This window comes from Hakea prostrata, chromosome 5 (assembly GCF_041222555.1).
Source record: "Hakea prostrata isolate BN-2017 chromosome 5, UWA_Hpros_2, whole genome shotgun sequence".
NCBI classification, from domain to species: domain Eukaryota; kingdom Viridiplantae; phylum Streptophyta; class Magnoliopsida; order Proteales; family Proteaceae; genus Hakea; species Hakea prostrata.
In genome coordinates this window covers 9,122,320-9,141,382 of record NC_142604.1, presented here as the reverse complement: position 1 = coordinate 9,141,382, position 19,063 = coordinate 9,122,320, and the positions used below count along the sequence as shown (strand labels likewise).

Here is a 19,063-nt window from a genome sequence, read left to right as displayed (position 1 = left end):
TAATAATTATATAAAGAAGTCACATAAAATGGAAAATTAAATTAAAAAATATATTTAAAAATCACATTTATCATATATATATAATAAAAGAACACATCAATGAAGTTGGTGAAACGGCTTTGCATAAAAGAAGCAGCAAAGTCAAATTCTATCTGTCTTGGGTGTGCTTTACCTAAAAGATCAGAAAGAAGTCCCTGTGATGGATCAGATAATCTTTCCTCGCATTATATATATATATATATATATATATTAATAATAAATTTGCATGTCAAGTGATCTAGAATGTGAATCACTGATAATCCATCACATTCAAAGTAATGGAAAGTAGTAGGACAAATTTTGGGAACAGTCAAGATAATTGATGAAATACAAACAAATTCAAAATTTTGATTTTTCTATTGGACAAAAAAAAAATTATCTTAACCTCACATTTGCTTTCTTTTTCATTAGAATCATTAGTTGATTAAAAAATAATCAAATATATATTTAGTTGTATTATTCTATATCTTATATTATAAAAATATGAACATAAATAAAAGAAGGAACTCATGAAAAATGAAAGAAGATTCAATTTAGGATTATATTTTACTAACGACAACATTGTAAGGTTACTAGAGATTAAGGATAGTATAAAAATTAGGATATTGTCTAACCATGACTTAACAGAATATTCCATGAGAATGTATTATTGTGCAGATTTAAGAAATATTTTGAGATGCTTTTAGGGTGGTTCAGACGAGATTTGACCGATCGACGGACCCGTGTTGAACTCGTCACCGTCCGTTTGGGTGAACCGGATTGGGGACGGGCAGCTTACATTGCTTCCAATCGTCGCATTTTGGTGTCGTTTCTTCCCACCACCATTTTTTACTCCTGTTGCGTTCTCGCCCACTCATGAACCCCCCCATTTGACATAATTTTGAAGATGTTATATATTTTGTTGAATTATTTTGTTAAGTCCTTGAAATTTTTTCAAAATAATATCAAATACAATTTTTTTAATAAGAAATAATATGCTTAAAATAGCCAATAAAGTTGCACTTAAATCCATCATGAGTCATAGTCTCTAAACAACGGAGTCTTACATGATGGTTTGTTAAACTAAGTAGCCAGAGTTTTGTAGTTTCCTATCTTAAATTACAGACTTCAAGCTGAGTGGTTGTAGATAGAATGTGTACCAAAGTAAGAATTAAAGAAGGAGATAAGTTTTGTATATCTTTTCCTTGAGTCATTACTTCATCATATAAGATTTGTTGAAGTTGTACTTGCCTCTGCTGGGCTGTTGTTTTTTTTTTTTTTTTGTTGATACAAAAACAGTAAAATACAATTATCTTGGTACATTACACATTACATTCTTCCAGTCCCATGGGGTTGCCTCATTTAGTGTTGTACAAGCAAGCAAATACGCCGATTTTAAGATTTCATGATCCTCATTAGTAATAGTCAGAGCTCCTTCTATTTTAGGTGCAAGAACCAGTAAGTCTTCAATTGCTTCTAAGGGCCATCTAGTCTTCGGAATGGGTATAGTCTCCTTGATCTGACCCCAATTTGTTATGATTTCGTCCGGCTTCAAATGTTGATTTTGGGCAATTCTCATTCCTGAAGCTAGCCCTTTAGCCATCGTAGCAACATAGAAGATTCCTTTTTCTCTGCTGGGCTGTTGTTGTAGCTGTCCAAATGACCTTTAGTAGATTCTCCACTAGTTGTTCTACTAGTGCTATTCTTATGCTAATGTCCTTGATGATGATTCCTTCCCCTTCAGCTTTCACCTTCTAGTTCATCAGATAAACCTTTACACATTAAGATTGGTGAGTACCCAAAATGATTGAATGAGTTTAAACACTTAAAAGGAAGCAAGGGATTGTCTAATTTCTGCATTAGTGATTTATGCTATATTTTTAAGGAATAACTTAAAGTCTCTAGTCCACCTTTTGACATTGGCAAGTAGTTTTAATAGGCTTGGATCTTTATTATTATAGACTTTGATATTTCTTTATAGCCAGACATGGTAACATGCTATTATGAATCTGGAGAAAAACCAAATTTTAGCATCTTTATCAAAGTCATAGTGAAATAGAATGGAATTGCAAAACCTAATGAGAGAATAAATTCAATTTAGTTTACCTTTTAAATTTCGTTAACAATTAAGGTTCTCCTCTATGGAATTTTGTAGGCTTCCTTCACAGATAGTGTCTACGTAGGCATAAATCATGACATGTGTCATTAGATTATCCACCCTTTATTGGTTCGTGCATTTTTATTGGGATTAATAATTTTTTTTTGATCTGAGGTTCATCTGGGCCAACTTACGCGCACCTCGACTAATCCTCAGGGGACCTTTATATAATTAATATAGGCGGGGCTTCGCCTCTGGCCCTAAGGATTCGAACTCTAATCTCCTGTGTGGAAGCGTTGGTCTTTTTGCTAACTGAGCCACCCGTTGGGATTAATAATTGGATTATAGAAGATCAAAGGAAGCAATGTGGCCTCCATCATTTCCACAATACTTCTCTCTCTATATTTTCTATTTGTATTTACTATCAGTAATGTGTATAGTGTTGGTCAGAGTTGATAAAGTAGAGGATCTCAACTCGTATATATTTTTTGCATCAAAATAAATAAATATCAATACTAGCATGATGCACCCCCTTAAGACATCGTTGCACGGTTGTATATCAACCCAGATGTAGAGATGTTAAGGGATCAGAATCTTCTTTTATAATAATGATTATCTTTTTGATACTATCGTTAGAGGATGCCATCGTTAGAGGTTTGCTCGGTTGGTAAAACCAACTTCTCGTAGTGAAAAGGTCTTAACTTTATTTTTTTAATTTAGACAAAAAATTATTTTTTATTAATAAATAAATAAAGAGTTCTTTTCTTATTAAGTATAGTATGCTTGACCAGAAAAAAGAAGAAGAAAAAAAGACAAGATTAAATTAAACCTCAAAAATTAAAATCTATTCAACACATAATCCACTTTTACTAGGTTGTAATCATCCATTTGTAAAATCTATAGTGATGTAGGTCCATGAATTTCAAATTCAAAATTTGGGCCGAACTTTTTTATATTGAAATATATTGAATTGAACCCTAAAATCTTAAAATCAAATTTCAAATTAAATAGTTAATAATTGGTCTAAAATTCCTTTTTTTCTTTTTAAATTCTATAATTGAGAATGGTGACCATCAATTCCAATTAACTCAGCTAATTCAACTTATTTGATCCAATTATAATAGGGTGCATGGCTAACTCAATAAATAAATAAATAAAAAAAAAATATATATATATATTTTTTATATATATATATTATATATATATATATATATATATATATATATATATATATATATATTATATTATATATTATTTTTTTTTTCCTTTCCAGCACCATATGAGTACTCATTTTTTTTTTCTGCTCTTCCAGCACCTGGGTTTTTTAGAATTAATTTTGTTTTTTCTAGCTTATCTTTCCAGCACCATATGGAGTACTCACCTTAGAATTAATTTTGTTTTTTCTAGCTTAAAATCCTAGAACTAATTGAATATTTTTCTAGATTATGATTTTAGAACAAGCTGAATTTTTTTTAGATTAAAGCTAGCATGGACAAATTCATTTCATATTTTGAATCATTGAATCTAAATTATTGGTAGATCGATTGATAGTCAACTTGAGATAAATTTTCTCTTTTCTTCTGATTCTGCTTCAGTCCTGCACATTAAATATACAAAACCGTCAATTCACTCTAGTCCGTTGGATTTCGATCTTGACCATTGAAAGTAATGGTGAGATTTCAAATCCAATGAACCAAAATTTTGCTTGATATTCCCTTCCCTTGGCCCCAAAGAACGAGCGAGTGTTGACTCCAGCAACTACAATTTGCAAAGAACCTTCATGTAAACTTCCAGGACTTTTTCATGCAAATTTGGTCAAAACCATCATCAAAAGTCTCAAATCTCAACCAAGGGGCGAGTGGATGCTTCTGGGTATGCTTCAGGATTAATCATTGATTGGTTAGTATATATTTATCTAATGTAGATACCATCAGCCACGCTGCAAGAACCACCATGGATGACGATGATCAAAGTTCTGCCGGTGAGTCATGTTACTTATCCGTCGATGAGTCAATAGATGAAGATGATTTTGTAATTTTCACTTGTGAAATTTGTATAGAGCCCATGAGGGAGAACAACAAATTCAACAACGGAGATGGATGTTCTCATCCGTTCTGCTTAGATTGTGTTGCCAAGTATATAGAAGTTAAGATGGAAGAAAACATAGCAGAGTTGCCCTGCCCTGCCACTAACTGTGATAAGCTCTTGGACCCTCTCTCATGCCGATCAATTATCTCAGCTGGATTGTTCGAGAAATGGTGTGATGTGTTATGTGAGTTTTGTGTTGTCAGGTCTCGTGATCAGAGCTTGTATGCTTACTGCCCGTTCACCGAGTGTTCGACGTTAGTCCTGAATGAGTGTGAGGATATTGTAACAAGAACAGAGTGCCTGAACTGCAAGAAACTCTTTTGCTTCCGGTGCAAGATTCCATGGCATGCGGGTTTCGATTGTAATGAGACAGAGCAGTTGAGAGATGAAAATGATGTCCTATTTGGTGAGCTTGTTGCAAGAAACAAGTGGATGAAATGTCCAGGCTGCAATTTTCGTGTGGAGAAAATTGAGGGCTGCCCCAACATAACTTGCAGGTTTGTTTCCTTCATTTCCTCTTCATTCTCTTTATCATATTACTTTAAGGAGAGACTATTTTTCAACAATAAAAGCTGCCCAACACTCAACAGATGCAAGTCCAGAGAAAAAAGACTTAATTTCTTCCTATTACACCTAATTAATAAATCCTGTAAGAGATAATTTCTTTGTGGAAATTGATTTTTTCTGGTGCACTTGTGCAGATGTAAGGTACTTTTCTGCTATACATGTGGGAAAATCAAGAATGATTGTGTCTGTTACAGAGCAAACGCTGCTGGGCGGGTTGAAGCTTATGTTGGTCACAATAGAAGACAAAATGGTCGTATGAATTCCCGCATCTGCAACTTCATATTTAACTTATTGATTAATGCACTTTTCATAGGATTACTTGTTGGATTAGCTTATATTAAAGGAAGCAAAGCTGCCAACACCAGTTCTACTGTAATTATGTATGTATACAATATATTTGTGTTCCCTTGCACTCTGTACAATATGGGCAAAAGTTGTTGTTGTCCAGATGGAAGATAGATTCCTTTTTTCTGTCTCAAAATAAAGTTTGAATTTTTTGCCCCACCTTTTCTTAATCTCAGTTTGTTCTCTTCCAGTTGGAAACTGATAAAGAAACAGAGAATAGAATCATAATCTTTCATGGGACTCAATCTTCGTTTATTTACTGTGCTCACAACTGTTGCATTTGATTGATGTGTACCCTTATCGACCTACTTGCTTTGAAACCATCTCATGTGTCTCATATTTGTTGGACTCTTTTGAATTTTAAATAAAAAAACCCATCATGTGTAATTGATTTGTTAGAAACCCCTGAAACAGAGCCAAGCTGCAAGATACCCAGTGGATGATGACACAGTCTCTGTCGATGGGTCCATGAAAAAAGCAGTTTTTGGTTCAAGTAATCTTAGTTGTGAGATTTGTATAGGACCCATGAGGGACAACAAAAAATTCAACAAGGGAAATAGGTGTTCTCATCCATTTTGTTTAGATTGTATAGCTAAGCGAATAGAAGCTAAGATGGAAGATGAAACACGGCAGATTTGTCATGCCCTGCCACAAACGGTGACAAGCTTTTAGATCCTTTCTCATGCCAATTGATTCTCTCAGCCGAAGTATTTGAAAAATGGTGTGATGTGTTTTCAGTTGTTAGGTTGCGTGATCAGAGCTTGGAATGCGTACTGGCCGTTCACCAAGTGTTCGACGTTAGTCGTGAATGAGTGTGAAGAAGACATCGCGACACAAAGAGGGTGCTTGAACTGTAAGAAACTCTTCTGTTTCCAGTGCAAGATCCCATGGCTTGTGGGTTTCAAGTGTGATGAGACAGTAACATCTGAGAGATGAAAATGATATCCCATGGCTTGTGGGTTTAATGTGCACGACTGTCATGTGAAATAATTTGAGCCGTCAGATTGAAATCTCGGCCAATACTTCAATCTCGATCGAAATTTCTGATCGGTCGGTCAAAATTCTGCATGATGGTCCTGCACATTTAATGTGTAGGACTAAAGCAATTCGCCTATTCGGCGAGCTTCAATTGTGAGGAACAAGCAAATGAAATGATACCTTGTTTAGTTAATTACCAACACCAGCATGATGCACCTTCTTAACACTTTCTTAATTATATTTATATAACCCTAAATGTGGAATGTTGATGTGTGAGTATTTAATTGGTTTGTGAATTCAAAATCAAATCAACAAAGTGTGATTTATAAAAAGAATATGCAAAAAAAAAGTTATCCAATCAGTCTCATGGTATCGTAATGGGTGATTATTTTTTCATTTCTTCATAAAGAGATTGTATGGGATATTGATTACAATAAGTGACTTTAGATATACGAATATTTCGGAAGTCTTTTTTGGTAGAACAAAATGAAATTTGGTGGATCAATCTTACGTTAAAAGTGATGTCAGAACCATTTCTATTACAATAATCTTAAGAATTTATTAAATTCTGCACGATCATTTGAAGACTGTTGCAATCATGAATTTGATGTAGCTAAAACATATCATTGGTACTTTCTTTAAGGTACTTAGACCCCGAAGTGTAGACGGCCCGGCGGCTTATGACCATGATCCACAACTCACGTTATATATAGAAATATTAATATTAGTATTAATTAATATATAAGTTATATATTCATGGCTTGGTTAAACTAGGGTTCAAATTGGTTTTGCATCACACAAGTTTGTGCTGTATTGCATGAGTGCGATTTTTAACTCCGAAGGTAAATAATGTGTTCTTTCTATATATAGACCAAATAAAAATCTCCTTACCATTTGATGTGGGACTAAAATTCTTGTGACAAAGATATATAATTTTACTAAAATGATAATACATAGCTCAAGTTTTAAGTATTTTTTCAACAAATAATTATCCATTAAATGATTAATTCCCATCAACGAAAAGAGAGTTACCAATCTAATTGGAGAGTTAACAATCTAATTAACAAGAATTGAACGATATATGCAAGGTTGGTAGAGTGGTAAAAATTGGAAGAAAAAAATCCTCTGTTAAAATGCTGTGCACAACAGTGCACATAGATGCCAAACAATTAGCTGAAATTTAAAGAATTATTTCAAATTTAAAAAGTCCAAAATAGACTTGTGATTTTTTTGCTTTTTCAACTTATTATTTGGTATCTATGTGCACTCACAACAAAGAGCCATGCACAGTAGAGGATGTTTTCCCGTAAAAGTCCCCTTGGAATACCTAATAGAGCGGCTTCATCCATATTGAGGGCCAGCTTGGTGAAGGTCAACCCACTTATACTAAAGCAGCTATTGCAACTAGAGTGACTGGAGCCTTCTACAGCAACAGAAGCGGCCAATCTACGGTTCAATCTCATCAAGGCTTTGGATGGGGGTGAGCACTTACTTTCTTTGCTTAGTAGTGAAGAGATTATGAGTTTGATCCCTACTGGCAGGATATGTAATATCCCCATCCACCATATATAAAAACTCTCCGCTTCAAAGAAAAAAAAGAACTTTATTCTTTCTTTATAAATAAATAAATAAAGGGTTACTTTCTTTTTAGTTAAGTATGGGCTAGTATCGCACCATATGGTGGGATATCCTAAAACTTGTTTGAACCCTTTCTTAATTGGATACTATCACTTGAGTCGGGATCCTCACCCCGTCGGGAGAGCACAGAGTGCTCCCCGACGCCTTTCCGACCACACAAACATGTTGGGCCCACAGGTGAAAATTTGAAGTATTTTTTTAAAATTTTTTTCAAAAAGTGTTTTTACCTTTGGGCCCCACATGTTTGGGTGGTCGGGAAGTCGCCGATGGGGTGAGGATCCAGACTCCTATCACTTACCTTCCCTCGTAGTGATAAAAGTATCAAACACTAACAAGTGCATTTTCATCATATCTCCTACAGAAAATTGTTTTCTCATATGTACTAATTCTACTCAAGAGAACGGAAGAAAGAAAGAAATTAAAAAACCTTATGAACCCATCTACAAGTTAATATATAGTAAAAGTAAGTTGCAAATGATCAATCATTCATTTGTAAAATCATCTGATTTCATCAATTTCAAACTCGAAATCAGGGTTGAGTTTCTTATATTGAAACAGATTCAATGAACCCTAAAATCTTAAAAATCACTTGTCAAATCTAAATACGTAATGCTTGGTCAAAGAAACTATAGAAAATCAGTTCTCATGGAAATTCTACAATTGAGATTGGTTACCATTAATTCCAATTAATTCAGCTAGTTCATCTTATTCGATTCAAATACAAAAGGATGCAAGCCGTGTGGGCCCATATGAGGGAACTTTCTCTGATTTTATATCTTAAAATTTAAGTATAAATTCTTAGAGATAAGGTACATGAGTGTCTGCTTACGCATATCTTTTTATATATAATTTAAATTCATAACAGACTTTCCTTCTGAACTTTTGACTTTATATTATGAAACGAAAGTCTTTTGCAAGTTGGATCAATTCTTGAAATTTCTCATTTGAAGTAACCTACCCTAGAACAAATTGAGATTTTTTTCCCTAGATTAAAACCCTAGAATTAATTAGAGATCTTTTCTTGCAAATTTCATCCAAAACCATCAAAATTCTCAAATCTCAACTAAGGGGTGCGTTTGTATGGTTATGTACGCTTCAGGATTAATCATTGAATTGATTATTAGAAAAAAAGAATGAAAATATTCCCTCAAAAGAATAACAATAATAATTATAGTGTATTTTTATCCATGTAGAAGTCATCAAGGATTTCATTCTCTGGTGTTTCCAATCCTTCATCAACTGCAAGAACCGCCATGGATGACGATGATGATCTAAGTTCTGCGGAAGAATCTTGTTACTTATCCATCGATGAGTCAATAGATGAAGAAGAAGAGGTTGTACTTTTTACTTGTGAAATTTGTATAGAGCCCATGAGGGAGAACAACAAATTCAACAACGGAGATGGATGTTCTCATCCGTTCTGCTTTGATTGTATTGCCAAGTATATAGAAGCTAAGATGGAAGAGCACATAGCAGATTTGCCATGCCCTGCCACTAACTGTGATAAGCTCCTGGAACCCCTCTCATGCCGATCAATTATCTCAGCCGGATTGTTCGAGAAATGGTGTGATGTGTTGTGTGAGTTTTCTGTTGTTAGGTCTCGTGATCAGAGCTTGTATGCTTACTGCCCGTTCACCGAGTGTTCGACGTTAGTCCTGAATGAGTGTGAGGGAGATATTGTAACAAGAACAGAGTGTCTCAACTGCAAGAAACTCTTTTGCTTCCAGTGCAAGATTCCATGGCATGCGGGTTTTGACTGTAATGAGACAGAGCAGTTGAGAGATGAAAATGATATCCTATTTGGTGAGCTTGCTGCAAGAAACAAGTGGATGAAATGTCCAGGCTGCAATTTTCGTGTGGAGAAAATTGAGGGCTGCCCCAACATAACTTGCAGGTTTGTTTCCTCTTCATTCTCTTTATCATTTACTTTTAAGGAGAGACAATTTTTCAACAATAAAAGCTGCCCAACACTCAACAGATCCAAGTCCAGAGAAAAAAAGACTTAATTTCTTCCTATTACTTGCACCTAATTAAATCCCCTGCTCCCCTGTAAGAGAGTTTCTTTGTGGAAATTGATTTTTCTGGTGCACTTGTGCAGATGTAAGGTTCTTTTCTGCTATACATGTGGGAAAATCAAGAATGAATGTGTGTGTTACAGAGCAACAGCTGGTGGGAGGGTTGAAGCTTATGTTGATCATAATAGAAGACATAATGGTTGTATGAATTCCTGCTTCTGCAACTTCATATTTAATTTATTGGTTAATGCACTTTTCATAGGATTAATTGTTGGATTAGGTTATATTAAAGGAAGCAAAGCTGCCAACATCATTTCCACCATACTTGTTTATGTATACAATATATTTGTGTTACCTTGCACTCTGTATAGTGTCGGCAAAAGTTGTTGTTGTCCAAATAGAAGATAGATTCCTTTCTTCTGCCTCAAGATAAAGTTAACTCTTTTGGGCCCCTTTTTCTTACTGTGTTTGTTCTCTTCCAGTTGAAAATTGATAAAGAAACAAGAATATAATCATAATCTTTCATTGAACTCAACCTTGTTTTATTTACTTTGCTCACAACTGTTGCTTTTGATTGATACGTACTCTTACCGACCTACTTGCTTAGAAACCATCTCTTTTATGTGAATTTCAAAAATAAATGACAATAGCATCCATGGGTTGAGCTTTTAAGCTACAATAAGATTATTCTCTTCATACCATTGGTTCAATTCTAGGTGCATTGTGATCTTTACGATTCAAACCCTAGACTTGTAGGAGTCTTGTGCACTGGATATTTCTGGTTTAGATCAGTTTCTTTCTTTTATATTTTTTGCAATTGTAATGATGACACCCACTGTTTTGCTGAACGCTCTCGCAAAGCGGGGGGCGCCGGTCCCTTCCCCGCCCCCGGGGGGCCGGCCGGGTCGCCTTTTGTGCACCCCCTATTAACTAAGGGCCTTCTCTCTTTTTTTTTTTGTTTTTGTTTTTGTTTTTGGGTATGAAACTAATCCATTCAGTCGGAGGAAAAACATTTGGGGACACAAGTAGGGTTTCCCAACCATAGAGTGGTAATAGGCCAACATGTCTCTTCTGAAATAGACAGGGCCACCTTTGCTAGACTATCGGCCTTTACAGTGGCATCTCTAGGAACAAAAGAGAAAAACACAAAGAGAAATTGGCTACAAAGAGCCGAATATTTGAGACCACCAGTTGAGAACTCTAAGGGGCCGGCTTGGAGGGTGATTTGAGAACCGACACCAACTCCAAATTATTAGATTCTATCACCACCTGATTTAGTCCCAATTCAAAAGCAGATTTGACCCCTTCTCTTACAGCCAAGGCTTCACCGTAAAAAATTTCTGCAAACTGTAGAGGAATCGATTTAACCGTAGGGGAGTGCCTTTCTCATCTCTTATAATAATCCCAAGACCCAATTTACCATTGCTTCTATTCGTGGCTGCATCGGTGTTCACCTTAAAGAAACCGTTTTGTGGAGGACTCCAAGTTGTTGCTCTATGTTGCTGGTGTGTAATGTTTTTGCTATCAAGAAAACTGATTTGCTTTGACAATAACATCATATGGATTAGCACTGTGCCAAAATGTTTGTCATTACAAGCCAACCAGATGTGCCACAGTGTAAAGGAAGCTAAACATTTTAGCTTTTGTCCTTCCTTCTTGTCATTCCCAAGAAAAAATTTCCATTGGCCTATCCATTCAGCTAGTGTCATACTTGGATTGTGGCCAAATAGGCTAATAAAGGATGTCCAAACCATACAGCTTGTGTAAAGTGAGAGTGAAGAAAAATGTGGTCCACATATTCTACCTCCTTTCCACAACAGGTGCAACTAGGATTAACAGGAATGTGACAATAATGCAAACCTTTTCCACAAGAAATTCCATTTGCCATAGCTCTCCAAAGAAAGCTTTTTATTTTGGGAAGTGTATGACAGTCCCAGATCGTCTTCCACACCTCTTTCGGAACCTTTGACCAAGCATCCTGTTGTGATGAAGTTGGTTGTAGCCTTTCCTCCCTGTCTTGTTCATTCATTAGAAGGTGATAAGCAAACTTAACTAAAAAAACATACCTATTTTTCCTTCTGCCCAAACTAGCTTGTCTTCACTTGGGAAAATTGGACGATCAGTGCACAATATAGCTGTAGTGACATCCAGTTCAAATGTGCTCTCAACTATGTCTCTTTTCCAAGTTCTATCAATTGGGTGTATGAGATGTTCCACCTTTTGAATTTGATAACCAACAACATTAATGGGCCTTAAGGTTTGAGTTCGTTGAATTCCGGGTATCCACTCTATTCCGAAACTTCACTTTGTCTCATTTCCCTATTTTCCATTATAATCCCTTCTCAAGCACCTTCCTCCCTTCAAGAATGCTTTGTCACCCCAAGAAGGATTATTTCCCAACCTTGCTTCCAAGAATGATGTATGAGGATAATAAATCGCCTTCATCACTCTTCCAAACAAAGATTGGGGCTCTTGTAGTAATCTCCAAGCAACTTTGGAGAGTAAAGCTCTATTGTGAAGTGTAGGGTCCATTAGTCCAAAGCCACCATTTTCCTTATAATGGTTTAATTTTCTCCATGACAACCAATGGATGAATTTTTTCTCTTCATTACCTCTCCAATCAAATTCTGCTGCCATTCTTTTGGTCTTTTTATGGTGTGTTTGAGGAAGTTCGAAGTATTGGGCAACGTAGTTTGATGGTGGTAAAGCTGAAGCTTTTAATAAAATTTCATTTCTAGCAAAAGAAAGTAAACTTTTGGCCCATCCACCAATCTTACCTGCTGTTCTATCATTCAAATCACGAAAAACTTTAGTTTTCTTCCCTCCTATGATAGCGGGTAGACCAAGATACTTCAATGGTCCATCTCCATATGGAAACTTGAGAACACGTGAGAACCATCTCTTCACTTTTGAGAGGGTGTTGGGGCTGAAACAAATGGATGATTTTTTGTTGTTCATAGATTGCCCAGATGCTTTGTAGTATTCCTCCAATAGAGCTTTGACATTATGTATACTTCCACTTCCGAGAAAATCAAGTAGTTATCCGCAAAAAAGAGATGAGAAATAGCCTCTCCTCTATTTTTAATTTTAATTCCCTTAATTTGTCCATCCACTTCTCCCTTCTTGAGTAGAGTGCTTAGAGCTTGTGCACTTATAACAAAAAGAGCTGGTGAAAGGGGATCACCTTGTCTTATTTCTCTAGTTGGCTTCACCGAACATCTAATTGAGCACAAAGGGGCCTTGTCTCTTAGTATTTCAGAAGCTCCGGGGGGAGGGGGTTCTTCTCCCCTTTGTGGCTCTAGTCTTTGTATCTAACTGGAGATTACTCTTTTAGTCTTCACTTCAATAAAATTCTATTATCATTTCCCAAAAATATTTGGCAACTTGACAACTTGTTATAAATTTGACAATCATTGAGTATTCGCCATCGTCATCTATTTTCCTTTTATGGCTAGAATCCTCCTTGTCTTTCCTTTTTTAACGTCATGCTTATATATGTTTGAAAGGAGAAAAAACAAGCCTCTTGGCCCATCTACTCATCAACTTGGCAACTTGTTAGCATTGAAAGTGTTTTTTTCTCTTTCTTTTTTTAGTAAAAGACACGAACCCAAAGATTGAAATTGTCAAATATGAATTGATAATCCTATTACCAAGCCAACTCCAACCCCCCCCCCCCACCCACCAAAAATAAAAAAAAAAAAAAAGAAAAAGAAAAGAAATGATTATTGGAATGCCACTAGAAAAGTGTAGCTGTAGACTAAATTTTGATATGCATTCTAGGGAGATTTTGTTTTCTCAAATGATAATTTTTTTTGTCAAATTAATTAATTCAAAAAATAAATAAATTATATGAATCAAATTGAACACAAAATATACTTAATCTAATAATCATCTACTTAAGTTATGATGTTGGAGTAATTGTCAATTTGGCATAGTTTTGGAGTATCTATGCTTGAAATTTCTCATTTTTTAAGTTAAATAGTGCGTAAAGGGTATGCTCCATAGGATTTACCTACAAAGACAAACAGTTTCCGACTGAAAAATTCATAATTATTGGCTGAGTTCTTCATCTTGAGGAAAGAATGAAAGATATAGCAGCAACTGCTTGACTTTTCAATGATAATGAAGAAGCTTGGCTCTTTCATATGTGTATGCCCATTGATAGAGTTGACATTCCCTGAAGAGAAAAGTTTTGGTTCTGCAAATATTTTTCATTTTAACTAAAATCCTCACAAAGAGAGAATGCTTTTACTCCAATCATTCTTCACCAGGCATTAAGAGCACTTGACAGTGATAGCTATTTCATCTTTACTAGAGCACTTGAAAGTCCACATAGATAGAGCCATTACCACCATCACCACCACATATGTGAAGTCATTAAAGACTGGAATCCACCATCTTCGTTCCATCCAAAACTTTGCCCACTGGAGCTGCTATTGCAACTTGACAAATAGTGTTCAAGGCACAATCCTCCTGTCTTTGTCTACTTATCTCTCATACAGTGATTTTAGTTTCTGAAAATGCCCCAGGATTTTGGCTCCGCTTGAGAGAGAAGTAGAATAATAAGAATGTAGTGAAAATGACCATACACCCTTCTATCTTTCTTCCCAACCTAAACTTCATATTTTTGAGGGATATACATTCTTAAACTCAGCTATGCCTATCCATCTTGCTGATTATTGTTAATGTAGTGGTTTCAGATTCCCCATAAGAGCAACTATTTCTGAGGATAATTTCACAATCAAGAACATGGTTGGAATTGGCTTCTGAAAGTTTGTTTTTTTTTTTTGCCTTTTCTCTTTTCTGAACAATTATCTCTGGAATTTCACAATCAAGAACATGGTTGTAGGTATATGTAAGTTCAATGAGAATAGAACATTGAAAAGACACCACCTTAGAAGTATCATAAACAGAGAGACAAGAATGAAAAATCACAAAAAGGATACTGGGTCCAATCATGCACTCTGGACTGCATCAGTCTACTGTTTGAAAAGTTTTCTGGCACTATCACACACCCACTACAGAACAGCTCTATGAGTAGACAATGCATTAATTATTGTTGAAAATTTAATCTGCCCAACATTAACTTACCCAGAATCTGGATTTTGTAAACGTAATTTGTGTGTCTTTCTTCTCTGGGCTGCCCATTTCTGGATGATTAAGAAATTCAAATGGGACTAAGTTTGGATGTAAATGAGTAACATAAACTTACAAGAATCTTAATTAATTTCCAAAGAAATCATAAATTTGATTAATTTGCATTCCTGACTAGAAGAACTGAAGAACTCCATCAACTGAAATTGACATTTTAACAAACAGAGTTATGATTAAGACAACACATTAATTGTTTGATCGTGAGCGCCCTGCATCTACATGCATGCACTGGCACCCACTGTTGGATTCAACTACTTCTTCACGGCAAGTCGGTGTTATCCACTAAAATCATACTGGCCGGGAATGGTCATGTGGAGTTAATCAAAGATCCACGTGCGAGGCCAGAATCACATATTAAAAGACTTTTCAGGACATAGCACTTCTTGGGAAGACCCTCTGAAAGGGATAAGCCGGGGGGTAGCGCAGTACTTGTACTCGCAGAGAACTTCTCGGTGAAAATGAAGGACCCTACAACTGTCCTTTCCCACGCTCCGTGCGTAGGAAGGATCCCACATATCCCGCAGCGGATATGGAAGCTTTTGTCCAATACAGAGTTTCTCTCGAGCCTAGTGCTGTTAGCCCCTCTGTCTAGGCGGCCCATTCCATGATAGGACGGTACGGTGGACAGGCGGTCAAATCATTTAGCTTGTCGATCTTCATAGATGCATGAACCCATCTCCACCTTCCATCTCATCAAATAAGCATCCAAGGGTTAAGAAGCCTCCGCTACTTCTTGAGGTATGGATCAGCTATAAGATTCCTCATAAAGCTCGAACGGGGTAAGATCTGAACACTCGAACCACCACTCTTTTGCTCTCTAACTCTAGAAAAGCCTGATTTTCTTCATCCCCTTGAATCTCAACTCTTCAATGGAGTCTTTGGTTGGTTGGCCTGCACTAACTCGATCGTCGGAGGTGGCTTCTTGTCCTCAGAGGCGGCCCACTTTCACCTTCTTTTGGTCGCAAGAATCAGATTTGGATCAAATACAATCCCTGAAGCTAAGACCATATTTTTCACACCAACACTCGGCAACACAATTTTTACAGAGAACTAGAAGTCAACAAAAACCTAGGACTGTTGTGCCATCTATGAATTCTTTCCCCTTCTTTGTCAGGGTTGAGGTTTGAGATCCCTGGATAATGGTTAATTCCCTTCCCTTTTCTGGTTATATCCAAACAGAATGGGGTCATTTACAATCCATCAGCTTTTTATTGTTTTCCCTTTTTTCTTGACAAATACTATTCCACAATTGAGGCACATTTGATAATTCACCAAGTGTTTATGTTTCAGAAAATATTATAAACAGATTTAGTTGTTTCTAGAAGTAGAAACATTTTTTTTAGGTGTATGATAAAACTTGTTTTTTAGAAGTGAAAATATTATCAACGAGCTCTAGTAAAGTTATTATGTTTAGAATTTTGAATTCAATGAATACCCCATCTGCTAACTCTTTCACTTAAATTTGACTGCACCAATTTTTGCTTCAAGAAATACACTCAACAAAGTAACAATTGTTGCATCAAAACTGTTTCTTGAAGTAGAAATTTTTACAGATTTTAAGTTATGTTTAAAAATCACTTGAAATAAAACAATTTTGCCAAATGATGTTTAAAAATTTACGAGCTTGAAATTCAAAATTCAGACTTTTACACTTGAAAATGGTGGTTGATTGTAAACTACTAAATTAAATAGAAGTAGAGGAGCTGGATTAAAGGAGGTGTGATGGGGTTTTTTTATGTTGTTGTCACGAATTGCGCTGTGACTTGTATGGTGCGCATTATATGCAGCGAACGGTCGAGATCGAAATCTCGACCAAAATTTCGATCTCGACCGTCCGTCTCGAGGTGTTTTATGGTAATATATAATATTATTTATAACTATTAGGATTTATCCTGGACAAATATATTGACTTAGATTATTTACTAGGGTTAATAATTAATAAAATAGTGGGCACATAGATTGCCATTCAGTTTGAAGTGGGCCAAACTATTTTATTCGGCTATTCAGTTTGAAATAGGCCAAATTGCTTTATTATGGAAGTGGACTAAAGTTTATGATTACTCTTATAAATAGTTATAATGAGGTATCTCCAATTAAAAACCTTTTTCCTCTCTACATGAAGGAGGTATGATAGAAAAGATGATAAGTTTGGAGAAGCATTCACCTCGCTAAAGGTTTTTTTTTTTTTTTTTTTTTTTTTTGGGGTAAAAGAAAAAGATTCATTTTCTTACTGAAAACACTTATAGATATTAGCTTGAGATCCACTAATTTCTACTATATGATGAGATGCTAGTGTAGCTAAATTAACAAACCAATTTTGGAGCATCGGGGATGGGAATGCATCATATTTGAGTGTTTGTGTTGTCTTAGCAATATGCATAAATTTAGATATTACATTAAGATGCCAAAATCTTGCTGTTGGCTTTGGTAAGAGAGTTGGTAGTGCTACATGATTGCTCCGAATTTCTCTTAATTCTAGCCTTTGATCATTTGCATCATCGATGCTTGCTTGTATGCTAAAAAGTGTCGCCTCCAATTCATCTTCTGTTTTTAGTTTGCCAAAATTGACGAACCTCATATGTCCATCTATATAGACCCCCAAGCTCCATCTTGCAACTCATATCTGTTGGTTAAATATCCCTGGACACATTAATACAGTATTAATAGTCTGTGGTATATAGAGGCAAATATAATTTTCAAAATGTTTAGGTAACATAATATCATTTTGTGTTAAAATTGGTTGTGTATTGAGAGCATTGTTTTTGTTTTCTTGTAGCTGCAATGCTATAATCCACTGATTTACTCGAGAAAGTACCATCAATGGATTGAGTATCTTTTGTGTAAATACCCAAGAGTTTTGTTCTTGCCATATGAAGTAACAAGTATTATAAAAATTGAGAGAAGCCAAGTGGCATTTGACTTATCCATTTGAGAACGGAAATTCTAACACACGCTCAGAAGAGATGTATCATTCCAATTTTCCGTTCATAAACCTAATGATCCAATAGCATAAATTCTTTTCGCCCAATCACATGAGATAAAAATATGCTAGAGTATTTCATTTTTCCTTTCCGCACAATGCACATTAGGGTTGGATGTTTGTCCATTGAGCAAGTTTTGCTCTGACGGGTAACCCTGCATTCAAGACACGCCGGAAAAAACTTTAAATTTTAGATGAATTTGTAATTTACACATAAACTTCCACCATGCTACAAAGTGATCTGCATTAGGTGAAGACCGCACATTAACTATTGCGCGGAAAACCAACTTAACCGAGCTTTCCCCAATTCGGGAAATTAGAGAGGACCACGAGTCATTTTGGTCCGTCAGGGTGAATGGTAAATTTATCATGGGGGCGGGGTTGAAGAGATCTCTCTATCAAGCACTTGCAGATCATTGAAGACTTCGGTTATCATGGCCTGTTGTTGCCAAAGAGAGAAATCTTGTAAATTTGTCAACATTTTCCCTTGTGGAGGTAGCCATGGATCAAACCAGAAAGAAGTTGAGTTCCACTCCCCAGTTTGCGTATCACCATTGTCCTTAGTTGAGGAAGGGTACTAGAGATACTATTCCAAATCCAGGATCATTTTTTTTTGTACACACTTTTAAATCAAATATTGAACAATTCAAAAAAGATCTTGCTCTCAAAACCTATACCCACAATGCTTCAGGTTGAGTGATGATTCTCCATCCTTATTTCAATAACAAAGCTGAGTTATAATATTTTATCTTCTCGAAGCCCATTCCACCATTTTTTTTAGGTTGACAAAAGTTCCCCCATGAAATGAGATTCAGTTGTTTGTCCATTCCAGAATTCTTGAGATATCGTATCTATTTTTGTGCAAATTGTCTTCAAGAATCTTAGACATTGTGTTTGATAGAGTGTCATAGATTGAAATACTGTCTGCATTAAGACTCCTCTTCTAGCATAAGATTGAATTGGCACTCCGAAGGTTTAAGTGTTTAAATTGATCATCTTTGATGGTATGATGTATGATAATGAAAAGAGGAAATGACTTACACACTACCCTCAAGCCAAGGACAAGGAAATTGACCTGATATTGGTCCCAAGCCAAGGTGAGCAGGACTAGACTTGGGAAATGGTGATTTTTTTATGGCCGGACCCCTTTCCTAGAGAGGATGATTAGGAGGATGAGTAGGA

At 35.8% G+C, this 19,063-nt stretch overlaps 2 protein-coding genes across 2 annotated transcripts; both read left to right on the top strand.

Annotated features, from left to right (window-relative positions):
* Nucleotides 1-3,871: 3,871 nt before the first annotated feature.
* On the top strand, nucleotides 3,872-6,016 carry LOC149014952 (E3 ubiquitin-protein ligase RSL1-like). Its single transcript, XM_089156201.1, has 2 exons — nucleotides 3,872-4,701; nucleotides 4,906-6,016. The coding sequence occupies exons 1-2, from the start codon at nucleotides 4,070-4,072 to the stop codon at nucleotides 5,228-5,230; spliced, it is 957 nt and encodes a 318-aa protein (XP_089012327.1). The 5' UTR covers nucleotides 3,872-4,069; the 3' UTR covers nucleotides 5,231-6,016.
* A 2,637-nt stretch (nucleotides 6,017-8,653) lies between these two features.
* LOC149014951 (uncharacterized) lies at nucleotides 8,654-10,571 on the top strand. The gene is made up of 2 exons (XM_089156039.1): nucleotides 8,654-9,626; nucleotides 9,831-10,571. The coding sequence occupies exons 1-2, from the start codon at nucleotides 8,986-8,988 to the stop codon at nucleotides 10,153-10,155; spliced, it is 966 nt and encodes a 321-aa protein (XP_089012165.1). The 5' UTR covers nucleotides 8,654-8,985; the 3' UTR covers nucleotides 10,156-10,571.
* The last annotated feature ends 8,492 nt before the right edge of the window (nucleotides 10,572-19,063 follow it).